The following is a 24012-nucleotide window of genomic DNA, read 5'->3' as shown; positions in this document are numbered from 1 at the left end:
TTTAAATACAACCTACATATGACCATAACTCAAATTTTTATCTCTAGTCCAGAACGTTCTCTCAAACTCTAGAATTTCATACCTCTATATCCAAACTGTTCAATATCTATCTCTACCTGGATGTTTAAGAGACATCTCAAATGCTACCTGCTTCCCCTCTTCCCCTAGCAAATCTATCAAGAAATCCTGATGCATTTCCCTTCAAAACACAGCTAGACTGTAACCTCTATTATCTTGGCTCGAGCCACCATCACCAGTCACCTGTGTTATGTGAGACTCCTACCAGTCCTCACTCCTATCTTTGGCAGCCCCACTCCCACCATCTATCCTCAACTCAGCAGCTAGAGCGATGCCGTTAAAATAAGCTGGATTGTGTCACTCCTCTGCTCAGAATTCTCTAATGGCTCCCCCGTTTCACCCACAGTAACAGCCTATAGGGACACTCCCTGTGCCCCACTTACCTCTGTGACTTCAACCCCTACTATTCCCCCCTCCCTCACTCTGCTTCAACACATTGATTTCCTTGTTGTTTCTCAAACACACGAGGCACAGTTTCGCTTCAGAACTTTGCACTAGTTCTACCTAAAATACTCTTCCCCCAGATTTCTGCATGGCTAACTGCCTTACCACTTTGAAGTTTTGCTCAAACGGGATCTCCTCAAAGAGGTCTATACTGAACATCCCATCTAAAAAAAATTACATTTCCCTGCCCCCTCCATACCACTTCCTATCCTCCTTATTCCACTCTATTTTCCATAGCACTTCTAACTTTTTAGACATAATTTACTGTGTCTACTGTTTTTTTTAAGTTTATTTATTTATTTAAGTAATCTCTATACTCAGTGTGGGGCTTATCCACGATCGCCAGATCAAGAGTTGCACGTTCCTTCGACTGAGCCAGCCAGGTGCCCCTACTGTGTCTACTGTTTATGGTTTGCTTCTCTTGGTAGAGTATAAGCTCCATGATGGCAGGGATCTTTTGTTCCTTTGCCGTATATCCCAACACTTTAGAACAGTGCCCGTGTAGAGTAGGTTGTCAATAAACATTTGTCAAATGAATGAAAAGATGTGCCTGTGGAATGTAAGTATACTGGACAAGACCTAATCTTTGTTAGTGGGCTCCATCACCCAATGTGTGGATTAGCAAGTGTTTCTCCATCTTCACTTTGTCGGTGTTGGATGTTTCTTTTACAGCAGTTGTACAATAGTAAGAATGGGGAAATAAAGGGGCTAACTCCTCCTTATGCTTCACAATCCTCTGAAATGCTAATTCCATGAAAACTTTACTGATCCTCCACATCTCTTCAAGACTCCCTTAATGATCTTTTCTATGGGCTTTGGAACCCTCTTTTAAATTAAGTGTGTTCACACACACACCCTTTTCTCATCTTTCTCAGACTGGAAGTTCTTTGCAGTCAAGAAAGTATTTATTCTTTCAATCACCTATAGTGCTTTGCATAATGTCTTACGTTCGGATACTTAGGAAGTGAACAAATTGAAGTAAATCCCCTCATCATCTTCTCTGGAACAAGCCTTGGAGGGGGAAGCTAAAGCTATTATTACCAAAATAATAATTTTGGGGAGTATCTGTTGAAGCAATTAATCTATTTCATTCCTGACACCACTGGTAGAATTAAGGTGTTACCGCTCTGAGGGGCAAGGGACTATTTCTTTCCGTGCTATAGCTAAAAGGGTTGTTCAAATAACCTCAGTAATTCCAAAAGGCCTGAGTGAACACTCCCTGAGTCTCTAAGTTTCAAACAAACCATAAGAAGTATAATCAGGGTCCTGACAATACAGAGAGCAGTGGCTGCCTCGTGGGGAGGCACCTAACCACCTAGGAGTTTAAAAACAGCCAGACGAGGACAGCCAGTGCTGTCAGAAAAGCTCCAAGAACCCCACAGACTGCAGTGCTTAACTGCGCAAAAAGTCAGTTTATACTAGTTCCTCTTTCATCGTCTGTACTTCACATGCGTTTGCAACCAACTACTCGTGACCAATTAAAACAGTTGTCTTCCAGCTACAAGGGAGGAAGAAGCAGATGCCCAGGCCTAACCCACTGAGAGTGAACGCATGTCTAGAAAAAGGAGGAGAGACAGAGCACGCACACATATGCAGGGCCTGTGAAAATGCACGTACAGCTGTTTCCAGCCTACATCCTTGGCCTGCTGGCCGTGGGGGTGGCTGCAGCAACTGGGCAGTGAAACTGCATGTTTTTCCCCTCTATTCAGGGAAAAATCTGTCATAGAGCTTTCCCCCTCTTTAACTACTGATGAATCAAGAGCAACCCTCTTGATTCAAGAACATGCAAGAACAACTCAAATGGCCATTCACAAGGGCACCAGAGGAAGGCAATGTCTTGGATTCTAAGGAGTTTCTCAGAGAAAAGTTAAAAGGGAGAAAGCTTTCTTCGCGAGAAATATCATTAAAGAGTAGCTATTGAATAACCCTCAACAATATCCCTAAGAAGGTAGATATTATTACTATGGTTGTACTGTTTATATTGCTAATATTCTTCCTTTACAGATGAAGATGGCACGGTTAAACAATTTTTCCGAAGGCTAATCCAGAAGACAAATGGATCAGGTGTTCAAACACAGGCCTACCAACTCTATTACATTATGCTTCTTTCCATAAATAGTAAGGTCTTAGCATAGAGGCATATCTCAAGGGAAGCAACTCTATCTGTGAAAACCCTAAAGATCTTTACAGCAAGAATTAGGGGAAAGGGAAGGAGAAAGTAATATGAAGATTTTCCAGAGACACCCACCTCCACCACATGTTGCCAAACTTCATTACTTCCATACCTAAGTTACTAGGGAACTAGTATCTTAATATACATAGCAGTAACAATGTCTTACATTTGAAACGCATAGTTTTCAGAGAGCTCCCAAAACTGCTAAATCATTTCATGGGAGGAGAAGGATTTTTACAGAAGAAACTAACGCTCAGATAATTGCTGTAAGGTAACTCAATCAGCCAGTTAGTAGCAGCACTGGACTTGAATCCAGGTATGATTTTAAGCCTAATGCTTTTTCCAATACACCACACTGGCTCTATACATAACTGTTGGTCTGTTTATTTTAGCTTCAGAATGACCACATAAAAAAGATGCTCTTCCTATGTACTTCAGAAGAGCAAAACATTCTGATGGGCCTGTTCTTTGCCACAGCAGAATTCCCAGTTCTACTCATTCCTCTAATTTTTAGAGAGATTTCTAGAAAATGAGTTATTTTTTTTAATATGAAATTGTCAAATTGGTTTCCATACAATACCCAGTGCTCATCCCAAAAGGTGCCCTCCTCAATGCCCATCACCCACCCTACCTTCCCTCCCACCCCCCCTCAACCCTCAGTTTGTTCTCAGTGAAAATGAGTTATTTGATATCAAGTAAAAAACAGCCTACTCTTGCCAGGTAGCTAGTTTTATGGTGGGTATTAGGTCTTACATCTCAAAATGATTTCCTCAGCCTACTGGGAAGCCCTAAGCAGATTACTTAGCCAATTTGTTAAATCAGTACCATTTATATAATAAATACATTTCAGCTCTTTGGAGTTTGGAACTGGAGTTCCCCCAGTGATTTTCAGTCTTTGTGAACAGGAGAGTGGAGAAGAAAAGGATGCCCTTGCTTTTGGCTCACACTCAGGACTGCTCTCCACTAGTTCTCTCAGCATTTGGTATGCCCTGCAAAGCATACAGTAGGCATGCATTAAGTGCTGATGGCTTGTCTTATTAAGGCATATAAGCAAGGCAGTTTCCCCATATTAGCCTGCCTTAGTATCTTCTGTTCAACTGGCAGGCAGGCATGCATAGAGTGAGTGAGCTCGGCCTCATCCATATTTTGTTTAAATCAAAGAGGCCATAGATTAAAGTAGGAATTTCCCCTCAGACTTTTTGTCATCTGAGCATTCAAAGCTAGAACCCACAGGTTGCATCTACCTCATATACTATGCTTGGCTTGCCGAACACTGCTGAATGTTTTTAAAGTTACAAATTCATTGCCAACATTTAAATAGAGAGGTTACATATAAAAATGAGGGGTTCTAAATATCCCTGAAGCCAGGTTTAAGAGTAGGGCTCAAAACAGGAGGAGTTGAGAGCCTGTATAAAGAGGCAGTTATACCATTATGCTCCCTCTGAGCACACATGGCCAGGAAACTGCCCATTCCCCACACAGGCAGAGACCTCGGGGTGGGATTAAATATGAATCTGTGTATAGATCTGTGAGAGCCATAGCTCTATTCTCCTATTTGGCTCTTAGAATCATGGCTTAACTACCAAGCAAATACCACTAGCTCAAAGATTCCCATTCGGGGAAAGTAGCTGGTTTCAAGAGCAGAAAGTCAATAGAGAATGTCCAATACTGAAAATTCAAAGATATCAGGAGTTACAGGAAAAGGAACTGTTGTGTTTAAAAAAAAAAAGAAAAAAGTTTTGTAATATTATTTGACTTAAAAATATGTACCTGTATTATTTTGATAAAAAGAAGTACTTATAAAAATAGTGAAAGTTATGAAGAAAGAATAAAAAGAATAGAAAGGAAAAGGAAAGATATATGAACAAGGGAAAAGAAAAGAATGTGGGTGGGTTGTCAGAAGAGTGGCAGGAAGGCTGCATTCGCTAAATGAGCCAAGGTTCACAAAAAATAATGCACAAAGGTGCTTACACACAAAGCAAGACAATGATCAAAGGGGCAGACTTATTGTGATAGACTAATGTTGAAGGGCAATACAGAGAAAACAAACCCCTCCGTTACCAGTTAGCGAATCCAACAAGAAAGGTAATCATAACGTCCTATTCTTCACTGGTGTACAAAGAAACCCAAGCATCAAGTAAAGGATGGGAACCCAGGGCCAACCACAGCCCATGTGGAAACCACAGAGTTCCTAGCCAACTCTAAGTATGAGCAGATCACGGGTTCTGGGGCCTCCAAAAACAGCTTGAGTGATCCCGAGTGTATTTCCTGAAACACCCAGTAGCACACTAAATATCAAGGAGCCAAGATTTTCTCTGGTCAGACTTCATCTGTTGAGCTTATTCAGTGAACCCTTAAACAGAGGTAGAACAAATCCAGAGGCGAGAAATCAGTATAGCAAAGAAAACAAACATCATCTCTTTGAAGAACTGCTAAACTAAACATGGGGGGTGCTATCTCTGGAGAAGATCTAGAAGAGGACATGAGTGCTACCTTCAAATGAGTAAAAAGCTATGAAGAGGAAGAAGGGCCATTCTCATTAAGCCAGCACTCAAGAAACTACCGGGAAACAGAGTAAGACTTATGGAAGAACTTTCTAGTCACTGGCATTACCCTGGGGGAACAAGCACTTTATCATGATGGATATCCTGGCAGAGGTTTTAAGTTATTCCTCAATAAAAGTGTACTTAAATATATGTAAGTTATAACTCAAGAAAAAATGATTGTGGGGTTGGGTATGTGAACAGAAAATTTTATAGACCACTGATCTGGCCAAATATCCATGCAGTGTTCATGGGATGAATGCTGGGATCTCATGTTTTCATCTTTATTTAGTTGAGAAAATTGTATTTCTATTGTGATTTATTCTTTGATTCATAAGTATTTATTAATTTTTCTTTTTTTCTTGAGGAATTAAAAAAATATCTAGAAAATAGCGCAAAAAGTGGAGATTCATAAAGTTGAACACCCTTATAACCAACATCCAGGTCAAAACTTGGAATATTTTCTAGCCATTTTCATGCCCCATGTGCCTCATTCCAATTATAACCCTTTCCCACCCCCTTAATCAACTATTATCCTGATTGCTATATTAATCACCTCTCTGCATTGTTAATAATTTTATGCATCCAAGTGTACATTTCTAAAACTTCAGTTTTGCCTGGTTTTTGTTTTATTTAATATGTCTTTTACATTTCTTAAACAATAGGTTTCCTCCTGTCCATCCGCTCTTTTTCTCATTAGAATGTATTTATTGGAGAAAACAGGCCATTTGACCTATCATTTCTGACAGTCTTGGTTTTGTGGATGGTATCCTCACACCATAGCACAATTTGCTCCTCTGTCCTCTGTGCTTCCTGCAAACTGAAAGCTGGATCCTGAGGTTTTATTCAGAGTTGTTTTATTTGGCAAGCCTATTAGTAGTATTGTACTCTTTTATCAGGAGGCACACAATGTCTAATTGCTTTTCTTTTTATGATGTTGGCACCTGTCAATGCTCAGTATTTAGATGCATTAATTCATTGAAGCCTGTAAGTGATTACATTAAAATTCTATAATTTCTTTGCAAACATGTCTTTATTAAACCTACATTTTTCGTAGATATTTTCCCTGGATATAGAATTCTGGGTTGGCAGATTTTAATTCTCTAAGCACTTTAGAGATGTCATTCTATTATATTATGACTTCCATAATTTGGCCATCACTCTTATTGTTGCTCATTTATAAGTGATTTGTACATTTTCTTAGGCTGCTTTTGGTTTCTCATTATCTTTTGTTTTCAAGAGTTTGACTTATGATGTGCCTAAGTGTGTTGTATTTATCCTGTTTGTGATTACTGAGTTTCTTGAATCTGAGAATTACTATATTTCATTTGTTTGGGGAAATTCTTTTAGCTATTACCTCTTCATATATTGTTTCTGCTTCATTTTCTCTCTTACATTTCTGGGACTTCAATTTCATATATGCTAGATCATCTGTGTTCCACTTGTCTCTTACACTGTTCTGCTCTTTCCATTCTCTGTTCTCACTAACCTTTGATATTTTTTATTGACCTGCCTTCTATTCACAAGCCTGTCCACTGTAGGTTAAATCCACCTAGTGCATTCTTAGTTTTAGATACAGTTTTCAGTTTTAGAATGTCTACATAATTGTTTTCTAAATAGATTCCAATTCTCCATTGAGATTCTCCATGTTTCTTCTATTTTCTTTATCACATTTATAATATTTAAGGTCTTTATCTGTTAGCTTCAACATATGGATAATTTTGTGGGTTGGCTCCTATTATTTTTTCCCTCTTTATTAGTGGCCACATTTTTATGCCTCATAATTTTTTACTGTATGCTGGACACTGTGTGTGTGTGTGTGTGTGTGTGTGTGTGTGTGTGTGTATGGGGGGGGAGGGAGAGACAACCATAGAGACTGCTATGGACTGAAATGTCTCCCCCAGATACAAATGTTGAAGCCCTAATTCCCAGTGTGACTGTATTTGGATATAAGGCTTTTAAGGAAGTCATTAAAGTTACATGGAGTCATAAGGGTAGGACTCTACTCCAATAGGACTGGTGTCCTCATAAAAAGGAGGGACACCAGTAATGTGTGTGCACAGAGAAAAGGCCATGTGAGAACACAGTGAGAAGGTGGTCATTTGCAAGCCAAGAAGAGAAGCCTCAGGAGAAATCAAACTTGCCAGCATCTTGACCTTGGACTTCTAACCTCCAGAACTGTGAGAGAAAATACATTTCTGCTCTTAAAGTCACCCATATTGTGGGATTTTGTTATAGCAGCCCAAGAAGACTAACAGACTAAAGCTGATTTCCTCCATACCCATTCCACTCTATAGAAAATAAGGTAAGGGGCTGATCATCCTCAATCTAATCAAGAGGAACTAGGTCAGGGCTTGGTTGCTTCTTTAGTAGAAATAAGTCTACTTCTGGTTTCAGAGGTCTCAAAGGCAAGACCTGGAGGGTATATGTGGCAGGTGCCTTCCTCTAATTGGAGTCTGTGTCCTAAGCACCAGAAGATTGCACGATCTCATTCAGCCTTTCTGGTCCAGCCTCATTCTCAAGTGTAAGCCTCCTGGGCTTTTAATGGGGAGTCTGACAAGTCTCTGTTGTCCGCTGTTCTGAATGTTCTGTCCTTTGGAGATTTTAAGCTTAGCTCTTTATCCTCCTTTCCTGTGCAGGTTCACAATCTGGCAAATGCCCAGTGGAGCAGGCCCCTCCCACTAGGGATCTTTTGCCTCCAAAACACTGTGTTAAGGTGGGAACTGAATTTTGCCTCTCCAGCCCAGCCCCCTAGCTCCCAGGACAACCCCAGCACTCAGCAAAAGTCCTACGGGGAAGAATGGCCATGGGTTTGGGGCACTCCTAGATTGTACTCTGTCATATCAACCCATGTGGTCATTACAAATTCTGATTTCTTCTGACCCCCAGCAGCCTGCCTGAGGCAGCCCAATCTGCAACCTCCGCCCAGATGCGCCTAGGAAAGACAAAGGTCAGCACTTTCTGCTCGGCTAGGAAGCGCTCTTCCTTCTCCAGAATTTGAGTTCTTCTAGCATGCTTTGTTGTCGCAGCTCTCTGACACCTTTATGGCAGGAGCTACCTACTGCTTCCTCTGCTGGATCTAGTCCTACAAATCCTTTTTTAAAAACAAATGTTTGTTCATTTTTAAGAGAGAGAAAGAGAGTGTGCGTGCATGTGCGAGCAGGGGAGGGGCAGGGAGGTTGGGGGTACAGATGATCCGAAGTGGGCTCTGACAGCAGAGAGCCTGATGCAGGGCTCCAATTCACGAAATGAGAGATCATGACCTGAGCCGAAGTTGGACGCTTACCCGACTGAGCCACCCAGGTGTCCCATAAGTCCTTTTTTAATAGAAAATTTACATTATTCTTTTTTCTTCCTTGAAATAATATTGCCACATTATCTACACCCCCCCCCAATTTCAGCCTAATATATTTTTGCAACTTGGAGGTTTATATACCTCACAGCAATGCACAATGTTCTAGGGTTCAAATGGTCAGAAATTTATGGAGTAAATTTCTGAAAGGTTTTCTGGGTGTTTTGTTTTGTTTTCTAAAGTAGAAGGGAAAGGGGGAAGTGGGGAAGGAGAATGGGTACTTTCTTAGGAATACTGATTTTACAAAAGAATACACATGGAATTTGAGAATTTAGAACTGAATTCTTTTAAAGCAGCTGTGCCTATAAAAATACTTGGGAAGTCTAGGTATCCATATCCTGGTTTTAATATTGGAATCCTAAATCAGCTATCAGGTCCCTGCCAACTCCAAGACTGCATAGGTATCTATACTTAAAAAGTCAGCTTGGGGTGCCTGGGTGGCTTGGTCAGTTGAGTGTCCGACTCTTGATTTTGGATCAAGTCATGATCCCAGAACCGTGGGATTGAGCCCTACATCAGACTCCACGCCAAGTGAAAGCCTGCTTAGGATTCTCTCTTGCTCCTTCTGCCTCTCCCCTACTCGTGTGTGCTCACACACTCTCTCTCTCTCTCCCTCTAAAAAAACAAAAGTCAGCCTAATTGTGGCCCATACCCTAAATCAGTACAAAAATTAGCTAGGAGAGGAAAAAAACCTAGACTACCATTGCTAAATCTTCTCTGTTCTCTCTTTATACAAACATGAAAAAGATTCCAGAGAACAGTACCACAGGAAGGGGGTTGTCCACTTTCTATTTTAAAAGTCACATTGACTTAATAATTAAGAGCTTTTTTAGATCAGGTAAAAGATAAAATTAAGCCCAAAGATTATTTCTCAGCTAATCAATCTAGAAGATTAGGGGGGGTAGGAGACCTACTACAGAACTACCTCTAGAGCTAGAATACCGCTTTGGTTCAGATAGACTGCTGCTGTTCCATCTGGTCGTGCTTCACAGGTAAGCTGCTTCCCTCATGCTTTCCAAATTCCAGAAGGGAAAAAAGGCCTTTTGCAACTTGTTTAGTAACCAGACCACAGTAACAGGATAGTTACATCAAAAGTAGGCTTCAACAAGTTTTGAAAGGCAGATATTTGGTAACAATATTGTTAATTTAGTAATGGGCAAGCCAACAACTTCCCTAAACTCTGAGCACTAGACAAATTTTATGTACTACACTTGGCTTAGTCTCCTATTACTTTCCTAATGGCCATTTTCCAGTTTGATGCCATGTATCACTGGAGCAGATGGCTATATTGAGCTGTCCTTGAGAATAAAAAATAGACATTTTCCTACCAGTAGGAAGCAACCAGTGTAAGACTCAACTGAGCCGAGGACACTATTATCAAGAATGAAGAACAATCCATGCTGTTTGAAAGCACAGATGGCCTAGATCCAAATTTATGGAAAGCTGCAGGTGTTTTTCAGAATACATCTAGAGAAAATGCAGAAATATTTCTTCCTAATTTCTTTGATATCTGGGGTCAGCCAAATCCAGGGAGTGAGCCTATCCATCAACAAAGAAAGTTTCCCTTTACTTGACATCACCAGGGAGGCCAAAGGAAAGGAAGAGGCCCTAACAACTCTTTGTACATAACAAACAGGAATGTGCAGATGGATAATAAAGAAAAAGCATGTAAAAGATAAAAATATTACAGGTGTGAAAATGGACATAATGGAAATCTATGAAGTCTAAAGAAAAGTTCTTAGGAGGAAAAAAATCTGAGCATCACTATGTCAGTAAGGATCTGTATGAAGGTTAGAGTGAAATCTGGCTTCTAATTTTTATGCTAGTTTCCTTTGGTTGCTTTTCTGATAAGCTTATTCTCTTAAAAGAGAAATATCATCCTCTATTGCTACAGATCAGTCCTTTCAGGGTACAGCATGCCAAAGGTCAGTAGAGCCAACACTAAGTAGGTTCATACTAAGGATATACTCACCTGCTTCTGGATCTGCAGGAATTCTCCACATATACAGGTTAAAGTCATCAGAGCCTGAAAGGATATACTGTTGGGATAAAAAATATATATATTTATTATTTATATATTGATATACATCTATCTACCTATGTGTACAAAGATTCTTTTTACTTTATTTTTTAAGTTTATTTATTTATTTTGAGAGAGAGAGGGTAGGAGCCGGGGAGATGCAGAGAGAGAGAGGAAGAGAGAGAATCCCAAGCAGCTCCATGATAATGTGGGGCTCGGTATCACAAACCATGAGATTATGACCTGAACTGAGATCAAGAGTTGGATGCTCAACCGACTGAGCCACCCAGGTGCCCAAGTGAGATTTTTTTTACATAAATAAGACAAATGGGCATATATTCATAAGGCATCATGCAACAAATACCCTCTTTAAAGTGTCTGCCAATAAGGGGCACCTGGGTGGCTCAGCCAGTTAAGCATCCAACTTCGGCTCAGGTCATGAACTTCCTGTTCATAGGTTCGTGCCCTGCGTCAGGTCAGCTGTGCTGACAGCTCAGAGCCTGGAGCCTGCTTCAGATTCTGTGTCTCCCTCTCTGTTCCTCCCCTGCTCGTTAGCTCTCTTTCTCAAAGATAAATAAAGATTTAAAAAAAAGTATTTGCCAATTAAAAGACTCATTGGATAAAATTCAGCCACAACCAAACAACCTAATTCAAAAATGGGCAAAGGACTGGAACAGACATTTCTTCAAAGAAAACATATAAATGCCTAAGAAGCACATGAAAAGATGCTCAGCATCACTAATCATTAGGGAAATGAAAAGCAAAACCACAGTGAGATACCACTTCACAGTCACTGGGATGGCTATTACCAAAACCCCCCAGAAAACAAGTGTTGGGCAAGGATGTGGTGAAATTGAAAACCTATGCACTGCTAGTGGGAATAAATGGTGCAGCCACTATGGAACACCATATGGAGGTTCCTGAAAAAGTTAATCATAGAACTGCCATATGACTTAGCAGTTCCACTCCTAGGTATATATCAAAGAACTGAAAGCAGGAACCTGAGCTATCTGTACACCAATGTTCACAGAAGAATGTTTATGATAGTCAAAATGTGGAAAAGATATAAATGTCCATCAATGGATGAATGGATGAATAAAATGTGGTATATACATTCAACGGACTATTATTCAGCCTTGAAAAGAAAATCCTGATACATGCTACAACATGGATGAATCTTGAAGGCATTATGCTAAGTGAAATAAGCCAGATACAAAAAGACAAATATTGTATAGTTCAACTTATGAGGTACCTAGAGTAGTCAAAGTCATAGAGACAGAATGTAGAATGGTAGTTGCCAAGGAATGGGGGGGAAGGGAGGAATGGGGAGCTACTGTTAAACGGGTATGCAGTTTCAGTTTGGAATGAACAAGTTCTAGAAATGGACAGTGGTGATGGTTACACACCAATGTGAATGTAGTTAATGCCACAGAATTGCACACTTAAAAGTGATTACAATGGAAAGTTTTATGTTATGTGCATATGTGTGTGTGTATGTATGTATATGTGTGTATATATATATATATATATATTTAAAATTTTTGTTATGAAGCATAGTTGACATACAATGTTATATTAGTTTCAGGTGTACAACATAGTGACTTGACAATTCTACACATTACTCAATGCTCACCATGATAAGTGTAGTTACCATCTGTCAGCATATGCCATCAAAATATTATTGACTATACTCCCCATGCCATACTTTTCATCTCCATGACTGAACTTATTTTTTTAAATTATTTTTTTAATGTTTATTTATTTTTGAGAGATACAGAGACAGAGTGTGTGTGGGGGAAGGACAGAGAGAAAGGGAGAGAGAATCCGGAGCAGACAGGCTCTGAGCAAGCTGTCAGCACAGAGCCTGACATGAGGCTTGAACCCACAAACTGCGAGATCATGACCTGAGCTGAAGTCAGACGCCTAACCTGATGCCTGAGCCACCCAGGCACCCTTTAACTTATTTTAAAACTGGAAGTTTGTGCCTCTCCCTGGAAACCACCAGTTTGTTTTCTGTATTTATGGGTCTGTTTCTGGTTTTTATTTTTGTTTTTATATTACACATATAAGTGAAATCATATGGTATTTGCCTCTGACTTATTTCACTTAACATAATACCCTTTAAGACTATCCACATTGTTGCAAGTGGCAAGATCTCATTCTTTTTTATGACTAATATTCCATTACACACACACACACACACACACACACACACGCATACACACACACATACTTTCTTAATCTATTCATCTATCAATGTATACTTGGGTTGCTTCCATAGCTTGGCTATTGTAAATATTGCTGCAATAAACATAGGGGTGCATATATCTTTTCATTTTCCTTGAGCAAACACTAAGTAGTGGAATTACTGTATCATATGGTAATTCTATTTTTAATTTTTCAAAGAGCCTCCATATAATTTCCATAGTGATTGCTATGTTATATGTATTTTTATCAGAATTTAAAAAAAAAAACAAAAACCTTTTAATGCAGAAAAAAATTTAGGAGCTTCCCAGAGATCTTTTTTTGCAATGGTAAGCATCCTAAACCTCCCTGCTGTCAACTGACATCTTTGAACAGGAAGCCATTGCCAACCCAGCCATGAATTAGTGCCAGGGGCATAAGCAATCCCCTTTTATGTGGCAGCTCCAAATTACTCCATCTCAGATAGGACACTGAATCAGATTGATTCTAATTAGGACTTATAAAAGCATTGTCTAACATTGCCTAACAGGAACAAGTCAGCAAATCTGACTGCTCATTTACTTGCAAAGATGAACAAAAGTATATTACTTTAAGTTGAAGTCAGCATTACTTCTTGCCTTTTGGTCTCATCTCCTTATCTCCCCAGAAAAAGAAAGGCCTATAGTTTTCTAAAGAAAACTTCTTACTTAAAAATGACAGTGTGAACAATTCCAAAAACTGTTAAGTTCAAATTACACACAACCTCATGCCTAATGTAAATACTTTACAATAATTAAAAATCAATTCAGCAGTCTTCAAAATACTTGTAGGAATATGAGAAAGGAGGCAAAGAAAGGCATGTTTAAAGATAAAACAAATGCTACCCACAGGGGCTAGGTCATGTAGCCCAGGGCACAGTGGAAAAAGAAATGGGTCCAGTTTCCTCATCTGGTTGCTCTCTGTTATTGTCTGAATGTTAATGTTCCCCCACCAAATTCACATGTTGAAATCCTAATGCCCAATGTAATGGTATCAGGAGGTGGGGATTTTGGGAAGTGATTAGATCATGAGGGTAGACCCTTCGTGAACAGAATTAGCACTCTTAATAGAGACCCAACATATGTCTCAAGCTGCCTTCCACTATGTGAGGACACACAGAGAAGTCCACAGTCTGCAACCCAGAAGAGGGACTTCACCAGAACCCTTGCTGGTCTTGGACCCTGATCTTGGACTTTGAGCTTCCAGAACTGTGAGAAAGAAATTCCTGTCTTTTATAAGCCACCCAGTCTGTGCTGTTTTCTTATAGCAGCCATAACAGACTAAGACACTCTCTGAAGCTCATTTAATTCTAAGATTCTATTAATACTCTGGAAGGAATGGTAGAAATCAGATCAGAGCTAAAAGTCCCTAAGCTGCTGGCTCATGGTTACTTGACAAGTCATTACAGAAATATGCTCAAGACAAGGACACTCAAAGACTAATCTTATAAGACTTCAATTAAAAAGTTTCCTTAACAACATCAAAAAACCACTTGATTTTAAAAATGGGCAAAGGACTTGAATAGACATTTCTCCAAAAGAAAAAAATATATAATAGTCATATACAAATGGCCAATAAACACATGAAAAGATACTCAACATCACTAATCATTAGGGAAAATGCATATTGAAACCAAATAAGATACTACCTTACACTCATTAGGATAGCTAATATAAAAAAAAATAGCTAAGCAAAATTAGTCAGAGAAAGACAAATATCATATGACTTCACTCATATGAGGACTTTAAGACACAGAACAGATGAACATAAGGGAAGGGAAGCAAAAATAATATAAAAACAGGGAGGGGGACAAAACATAAGAGACTCTTAAATATGGAGAACAGAGGGTTACTGGAGTGGTTGTGGGAGGGGGGAATGGGCTAAACGGGTAGGGGCATTATAGGGAATCTACTCCTGAAATCATTGTTGCACTATATGCTAATGAATTTGGATGTAAATTAAAAAAATAAAATAAAATAAAAACAGCAAGTAGTTCCTCAAAAAATTCAAACATGATTAAAATTACTACACAATCCAGCAATTCCACTTCTGGGAAAATATCCAAAGAATTCAAAAAAGGATCTCTAAGAGATATTTGTACACCTGTGTTCACAGCAGCATTATCACATTAGCCAAGAGGTGGGAGCAACCCAAGTGTCCATCAATGTATAAAAAATGTGGTTAATACATACAATGGAACATTATTCAATCTCAAAAAGGAAGGAAATTCTGACTTGTGCTGTAACATGGATGAATCTTGAACTTGCTAAGTGAAATAAGCCAATCACAAAAACATAAATACTGTATGATTCCACTTATGAGGTGCCCAGGGTAGTCGGATTCATTGAGACAGACTGGAGGGAAGGAGGAGTGGGGAGCTGCTGTTAAATGGGTATGGAATTTCAGTTTGGGAAGATAAAAAACTTCTGGAGATGGATGGTGGAGATGGTTACACAATGATGTGAATATACTTAATGCTACTAAAGTATACACTTTTAAAAAGTTTCCTTAAAACAAGAAAAAAGTGAATCCTTGTTGTCCTGACTTTAGGATTGATCCAGTAACTAACTCCCTGTAGTTTATAACATTTTCCTTGTTAAAATTAGGAAGCGGGAATTCAGTAGCCCAAGGGCTTTCCTCTCAAGCCTGTTTGCAAAACCACCTACTAGTTAGAGGTAAAGATTCATTGATTACATACTAACGAAGCATTTCTGTGCCAGATACTCTGGGGCTTACAAAGATATGTAAGGTAATACCTGGGTTCCCAAGGAGCTTAAATGAGGTAGAAAACATACATGTAGGTACATGACTACCATTCCATGAAGTAGAAATCACTAGGTGCCATTATGAGAAATAAGAGGACTGGTGATTCACAAGAGGCAAAGCAAGATAGATTTGAGCACTGAGCTGGCCTTGGGTAAAGATGTGAAAAGGTGAAAGGAAGGAGCAAAGGTAAAGTAATGGGTGCTGTTTCAGCAGTAACAGGAAGTATGGCATAGCTCGATCCTTGATGCCCTGCTCATATCCCTCAGGCCTTATTGCTGCATGTACTCTACCTGATCTCCAACTGGTTATCTAAGCCAAAGCCTAGGAGGCTGCAGGCTGTTCTGGTGAATGAACACTTCTCAGAAGCAGCACTCAACCAATGACGGATGGGAGTTGGTGTATCAATATTCCAGCTTCCTTGTTCCCAGGTGAAATAACTCTGAAATATATGTTCAATACACTCTCCCCTCAGGATCGAACTCCAACTGCCCACAGTTGTAGCTGGCTTGCTAAACCACTCGTCCTTTCCCTATCTTCCTTCTCCATTCCTCTACTATTTCCTACATTTCCAAATAAATTATGTGCACCTAAAACTGGAACACAAAATTAGACACATGCGGAGACAGAACATAAAAGAACTGTCCACTAATTATTTGTGTGTGTGCATGTACATACATATATATATGGCATGAAACTTATTTATTACTCAACATCTCATTTCATGCTCTATGTTTAAAAGAGGCTATAAGACTTTATAGACTTCCTGCTCCCTTGCCCCCCCCTCCCAACCTTTCTCAAACTAAACAAGCAACAAATATTAAGAAAAGGTGAAAAAAAAGTGAGACAAGGCCAGGCTTATCCGAGGTTTACTATTTCATAGTGAAGGATCAGTGCTTGCCTATTTGTTCAGCTATTCAGCAGGGAAAGTCATGACCAGGTAAAAGGGACTCCCAGACAGAATGCTGACTCAGAAGACTGCCTTAGAAGGAAGAAAACTCCCACAGAGTTAAGGCCTCTTGGATTTAATATGACAGCTCCTAAAATATGTAGAAAATGCATACAATGTACAGGCTTCCCCTCAGGGATAAGGGCAACTCCTGACCCTCTCTTCCTCTTGGAACCATCACAAGGGAACAGCTTGGGATGATTTCCAAGGCGGGGGTCTTGACCCACTGCCGTCTAGTCAGACCGTTTAAGTGTTCACACACTGGAATCACAAAACTGCCCTGGAATTCATTTATGGCATTTCATGGTTGTCTGCTGGGCCCCTTCCAGCATTAAAAATTGGCTGCCTGGGATACTGCTGACTGTGGGAGACTGAAATAAAAATGAGTTCATCCTTTATTCATTAAACAAATATTTACCCAATGTCTACTATGTGTTGGGCACTGTTCCAAGGAAAGAAATACAGAATTGGTCAAAAAAGATGCTGTCCCTGCCCTCATGAAGCTTACATTTTATTGGATGGGGACAGAAAAAATTATATGCATGTGAGAGGACAATGGGTAGAGGAAAAAAAAGATAAGAATATATTAAAAATATATATACATATATATTCACATATGTATGTATGTATCTGATGGTGGTGTTATAAAGAAAAATTAGGGGTGCCTGGGTGGCACCGACTCCAGCTCAGGTCATCTCACAGTTTGTGGGTTCAAGCCCCATGTTGGGCTCTGTGCTGACAACTCAGAGCCTGGAGCCTGCTTCAGATTCTGTCTCCCTCTCTCTCTTCCCCTCCCCTGCTCATGCTCTGTCTCTCAAAAGTAAGTAAAAAGTTTAAAAAAAATTTTTTTTAATAAATAAAAATCAAGTTATTAAAAAAAAAGAAAGATTAAACAGGAGGTTAGGACATATAGGGAGGGAGTACTGGGAGTTTGTTATTTCTGTTTTATATACAGTGGTCACAGAAGGCCTCTCTGATAACATGGCATTTTAAGCAGAGCTCTGAAGGAAGTGAGAGAGCAAGTTATAGGAGTATCGGGAGAAGAGTACTCCAGGAGAGGGGATGGAGTTCTGAACTAATTTAAAACATATGGTAGCCAAAAGAGCTCTTCTTCTTCTTCTTTTTTTTTTAAAGCCTTGCAGGAATACAAGATTATTTCAAGTGGGCTGAGTGCAGAGATACGTTTAACATCATCAGGGAAGTTGGAAACGTTCCCCTCTTCTAAGGCTGTGTTGGAAGGGCCCACCTCCTCCTGGAGTCGGACTGGAGCCTCCAACTAAGGCCCTGTTAATAGACAGTCCTTAAGAGGACAAATGGGCACTGTAGGTCTTGATTGGCTTTCTCCCACAAATATTTAAATATTTGTTGTGGGGTGCAAGGAAAAACGAGCAAGAAAGCAAAGACCAAATAGTATCAACACCAATCAGTACCAAAAAACCCAAAGTTTACAATTTATACCCAAACGTAGAAACATAATAATTATTTGAATTAACCAGAAAATTGAACATCACCTCAAGTGGTGAAACTGAAGGTACAGGTTTCTCTCTCTCTCTCTTTTCCTTTTTACCTTGATATCTAATTTCAAATAGTATCTGCCATTCTTACCCAGGGATTCTGGTGTTGAATCTGAAGCTGACCTGCAATAAAGGCTTCTGGCCTAGATAACAGAAAGGTTCAGCAGCACATAACCCCTTAAAAAAAGATAAGCTATAGGGGCACCTGGGTGGCTCAGTCGGTTAAGCGTCTGACTTCAGCTTGGGTCATGATCTCATGGTTTGTGAGTTTGACCCCACGTCGGGCTTTGTGCTAACAGCCTGGAGCCTGGAACCTGCTTCAGATTCTGTGTCTCCCTCTCTCTCTGCCCTCCCCTGCTCACACTCTGTCTCTTTCTCTCTCAAAAATAAATAAACATTTAAAGAAATTGGGGCGCCTGGGTGGCTCAGTCGGTTGAGCGTCTGACTTCAGCTCAGGTCATGATCTCGCGGTCTGTGAGTTCGAGCCCCGCGTCCGGCTCTGTGCTGACAGCTCAGAGCCTGGAGCCTATTTCCAATTTTGTGTCTCCCTCTCTCTCTGCCCCTCCCCCATTCATGCTCTGTCTCTCTCTCTGTCAGAAATTAACTTTAAAAAAAAAAGAAAGAAAGAAATAAAAATTAAAAAATAAATAAAATAGATAAGAAACATCATGGGGAAAAAATGGTTGCCCAAATTCCTACGTTTAACATTTTTATTCCCTTTTGTAATGGAGGACTTCACAAGCAAAATTCACATTTAAAACACCACCATGAGAAAACATAAAGATTACTATTCAGTTTTAGAAAAGCAAAAACTAAATAAGGTGCTATTAAGTGTGTGGCCAAGGGAGGATATGAATATGAAGAATTCATTACCTCCTCTTAGGTCTTTTCTTTGACTTTACTCCAAACAGTGAGGGGTAAATGACAAATTAAAAACTCACTTCATATGGGTCTTTTGCTCTATATCCTAACTGAGATGAATAGGGCAGGGCTTCAAAGAAGGAGAAAAAATATTTTAGATAGTCTAGGCAATTAAAGCCCCATTTCCCAAAATGCTCTAGACTGGGGTTGGCAGGCAGGGGGAGGTGGGAGACACACAGGTTTCTTCGGATCAGAGAATGGGAGAAGTACTTAATTTTAATTTGTAAGATGGGTGATACCAATACAAAAACGAGCATAAATTACACAAATTACGGATCCACATCCTCCATAACCCTTCCCAGCTGGCCACAAAGTTTAAGGGTTAGCCACACTCTGACCCATCTCACTGTTCATTTGTTGTGTAGTCCAAGAGGACAGCCTGTTTACTGATCTTGAAGTAGCCTAGTTCTAAATAGAGTTAACCTGAGGCCAGTGCATTTTCTCTAACCCAGTATCAGTATGGAGCTATTAACCTGTTCAAGCAGAGGGATACAACAACTGTTCTTCTCAATAGATTTCAAGAAGGAGCCACCACCATCAACAAGAAAAAAAGATTACTGCATTCGGAACTCTGTCACTGTCTCATTTGCCTACATATCCTTGTCAATCTATGAACCCAGAAAACAGCCATTCACCAGCACCCTACCCTGGTAGGCTGCCGCAATGCCCAGCATCCCCTCCAGGAATTCCTGCCCCTTTCATTTCCTAGTATTCTCAAGTTACACAAGCTCTGAGAAAGACCTTTTTCTATTTGCAAAGGCATTTTGCTAGCTCAATACCAAGAGAAACCCATGCCTCTAAATATAGAGACCACCTTTGTAGAGTCACCCAAGTTGTAAGAAATTTTTAATAACCCGAAGATTCAAAGAGGGATCTAAACCTGGCTTGGCCTGCCACAGCAAAACTGCTTATTAAATAGAAGCTTCTTGGAAAAAAACAAAACAAAACTGCAAATTTATTAGCCATCTTCAAGCAAAGCAACTATTTTTCTCTCCCTAACACCTGTATTTAAACACATCATAGATAACTCCCTACTATCAATAGTCTAAGGTCTCGTTGGGTTTAGAAACATAGATATAAATAAAAACTGCCCCCTTCTTCCCACCCCAAATCCACATTAAAAAGAAATTCTAGATGGCAGGACGGATAGGCCATCACCTGATATGCTCCAAGAATAACCCAATAAATGTCTTAACAGGCCTTTTGCTAAAAGAAATCTTTCTGCTCAATTTCTCTCTAAGTGTATATATATCTAAGTGTGTGCCTGTATATTTGCACAACATTTGATATTCCTCAACATCTGTTGATAAAGAAGGGAACATCGATCAATTACTGTTCATTGAGTACTGATCAACTTACATAGTTTTCCAAGGCTCCTTCCATAGTAATTGATTAATTAGACTCCAACAAATGGCATGTCTGTCTAATTAACTGTATTGACTAGGATAGAAAAACCAGATGGCTTTCTAGCCTAGATTAGTAACAGTGGGGAGACTACTCTTTAAATCAAACAAACTCTTACTTCTTCCTGCCCTTTTGTCAGAAAGGGACAAAAATGCGATTGACCAATTTTGTGATGTGCTCTCTAGAAGACTATTTCCAGAAAAAGGCTTGCCATTGGTATATAATACTCATATCATTTATACTCAGTACCTGCCACAAATGTCATCCAAAGCAATCAGGGAGGGGCACCTGGGTGGCTCAGTGGTTAAGCATCCAACTTCAGCTCAGGTCATGATCTCACAGCTCATGGGTTCAAGCCCCCCCCCTCCCCCCGTGGGACTCTCTCTGCTTTCAGCACAGAACCAGCTTGGGATCCCCTGTCTCCCTCTCCCTCTCCCCCTCCCCCACTCACACGGTCTCTCACTCTCTCAAAAATAAAAAAACATTTTAAAAAATTAAAAAAATAAAGTTCCCTTTAAAAAAGCAATCAGGGAAATTTTGCTTTGGAAATGGTCAAAGTCATAGGTTTATCTGATTTATGGTAGAAGAAATAGAATTCCATTGGCTCCCACAAAAGAATACAAATATATCGGGGCACCTGGGTGGCTCAGTCGGTTGAGCGTCCAACTTCAGCTCAGGTTATGATCTCACAGCTCGTGGGTTCGAGCCCTGCGTTGGGCTCTGTGCTGACAGCTCAGAGCCTGGAGCCTGCTTTGGATTCTGTGCCTCCCTCTCTCTCTGCCCCTAACCCACTTGCATTCTGTCTCTATCTCTCTCAAAAATAAATAAACATTAAAAACAAAAATTAAAAAAAAAAAAAAGAATACAAATAGACATACTCGTAAGATTACCACTATTTTTTAAAAATTTCATTGTTGAATTGGAATATATCTTTTTTTAATGTTTGTTTATTTTTGAGAGAGAGAGACAGAGCGTGAGCTGGGGAGGGACAGAGAAAGAGGGAGACAAAGAATCAGAAGCAGGCTCCTGACTGCAAGCCGTCAATACAGAGCCTGACTTGGGCTCGAACCCACAAACCGTGAGATTATGACCTGAGTAGAAATCGGATGCTTAACCGACTGGGCCACCCAGGCGCCCCATATTACCACTATTTTTTGCATGTAAAGTTACATGATTCTTGCTTCTTTGGACCATTTGCCATTTTGGCTCCATTAGGCTCCTGGAATTCTTTGGTTTATTAAAATAACTAACCTTTATGGGTTCTAAGTAGGAAAAATTCTATTAGTAAAGAAACATTCCATAAAGACAGCCAATAATAGTCAAATAATCAGTAGGGAAGAAATTTAAAAATGCTCTAAATCTCCAACAGCTGCTTGTAACAAAGTAGCCTGCATTACTTAGAATTTTTATTTGGCAAAAGTCTTTTGGAAACCTGGGCAATCAACCCAATGGCCTTCAGCAACTAATCTCTCCTCTGTGGGCCTCAGTTTTTGTCTGTGGGGTCTGGAAAGTGGAGAGATGGCATCATTCATTTCAGTCTGCATATGAGTATTTACATTCCATTCAAGCAAGGGTCTCCAACTATTCAGAGGAAGAAATGTCACTTTTTTGTCCAAAGTTTGAAGACACCCCAAAAAGAGGCAAAAGTACTGGAAGTAAAATCTTGAAGGAGGATGGGGCAGGTAGAACAGGAAAAGTTATACTGTTCCCTACCAGGAATTTCTTAATAGAGCCCAGTCTCTGAGCCAGGAACTACATTAAAGGAGAACTTTGGGGTACCTAAGTGGCTTAGTCAGTTGAGTGTCTGAATTTGGCTCAGGTCATGATCCCAGGGTTGTGGGATTGAGCCCCACTTCGGGCTCCATGCTGAGTGTGGAGTCTGCTTGGGATTCTCTCTCTCCCTCTGCCCTCCTCCCCCTCTTGTGCTCCCTCTCTCTCTAAAATAAAAAATAAAGTACATTTTTAAAGAATTTCTTTAGGGGCACCAGGGTGGCTCAATCAGTTAAGTGTCAGCTCAGGTAATGATCTCGCAGTTAGTGAATTTGAGCACAGCACAGAGCTGTGCTTCGGATCCTCTGTCTCCCCCTCTCTGTGCCCCTCCCCTGCTCATGCTCACTCCCTCTCTCTCTCAAAGATAAACATTAAAAAAAAAAAAATAAAGGAGAACTGTCATGTTGTGTCACCAGATCACATCAATCTCTTAAGAACTGTTTTTTTTTTAATTTAATTTATGTTTTTAATTTACATCCAAGTTAGTTAGCACACAGTGCAACAATGATTTCAGGAGTAGATTCCTTAATGCCCCTTACCCATTTAGCCCATCCCCCTCCCAAAACCCTTCCAGTAACCCTCTGTTGTTCTCCATATACTTAAGAACTGTTCTTAAGAAATCAGCACACCTAGTATTCCTTCTTAGATGAACAATTACAAACCAGACCATATTAACAGGCCTGCATGTACTCCAAAATCTTTTAAGCTTTCTAAGCTCTAAAACTGCATCAGTAAATGGACTAAAAGATGACCTAATCCATGGCTAAAATCTTATTCCAGGATTGCTAACACCTTAGAACCTCCAGGTTTCAGGAATTCCACAAAGTCTAATTTTCTATGCAAAATGATGTGCATATGTACATTTTCCTGAAATAAGTATTCATAGCTTTTAGATATTTAAAGAGGTTTAGGATTCCAAAAGAGTTATAAATGACTGATTTAATAAACAAGTTATTTTCATGATATCTTTTTTTTATAAAATAAAGTCTTCTAAATAATATATACAAAGAATTCCACTTTCTCATTACCCATGGAAGACACTACCAACACTTGCTTTGTAGAGCCCAGGGGGCTGCATGTCTACGAGGAAGAGAGTGCAATCACAGCAAGAGCCAGTCTAGTCCTGGGGCCCCTGAGTGGCTCAGGCAGTTAAGCATCTGACACTTCGTTTCAGCTCAGGTCATGATCTCACAGTTTGTGGTTCAAGCCTTGCATTGGGCTCCACCCTGACAGTGCAGAGCCTGCTTGGGATTCTCTCTCTCTCTCCCTCTGCCCCTCCCCTGCTCTCTTTCTCTCAAAAATAAATCAATAAACTTAAAAAAAAAGAACAAAAAAAGAACCAGTCTAGTTCTGGTTCTGTGACCGATTACATCTGCTGTTTCAAACACTCTAGGCCTCAGCTTCTCATGGGGGTGAAGCCTGTCACTGGGAGGATTCAACATGAAATGAAAGTGCTTCAGAAGCTAAAGGGCTAAAAACACTTAAGATATAAAAGAAAGACAAGGAAAAGAAAATATGAGCCTCAAGTCACAAAGCAAGCCAAAGGATGGAAACCAAGAGTATGCCTTTATTTCAGATAAAGGAGAATATATGGCATGCCATGCCTCCAGGAAGCTTAATCAGGGCTGCACAGAGTTATAAAAAGAGCAAAGTTATAACTCTATAGAGTGCTTCACTGGCCTGGAGCACACTTACTGGTGAACTCCCACACCTATACCGTACCCATATAATGTCAGCACAGAAAGGTTTAGTGATGATGTAATGTCTGAGGCCAAGCAATGCATTCAAGGCCATTTTGTTGGACTCCCAAGGCACAAGTCAGCTCTTTTCTCCAGGGGATGAGTTAGGATATCATTCT

The 24012-nt window shown here is 40.0% G+C and overlaps 1 protein-coding gene across 4 annotated transcripts in view; it reads right to left on the bottom strand.

Annotated features, from left to right (window-relative positions):
• Positions 1–24012, bottom strand: part of DCAF5 (DDB1 and CUL4 associated factor 5) — a 104687-nt gene that overhangs the window by 16613 nt on the left and 64062 nt on the right. For all 4 annotated transcript variants that reach the window (XM_047079444.1, XM_047079443.1, XM_047079445.1 and 1 more), the window contains exon 7: positions 10563–10629. In XM_047079444.1, the coding sequence (XP_046935400.1) occupies positions 10563–10629 (67 nt within the window). The remainder of the gene's footprint in view (positions 1–10562; positions 10630–24012) is intronic.

The sequence above is a fragment of the Lynx rufus genome, unplaced genomic scaffold (genome assembly GCF_022079265.1).
Source record: "Lynx rufus isolate CCGP_SWC_20201006 ecotype Redwood Valley unplaced genomic scaffold, mLynRuf1.p SCAF_17, whole genome shotgun sequence".
NCBI classification, from domain to species: Eukaryota; Metazoa; Chordata; class Mammalia; order Carnivora; family Felidae; genus Lynx; species Lynx rufus.
The sequence above is the reverse complement of the archived record's forward strand: the minus strand, read 5'-3'. Positions and strand labels throughout refer to the sequence as shown.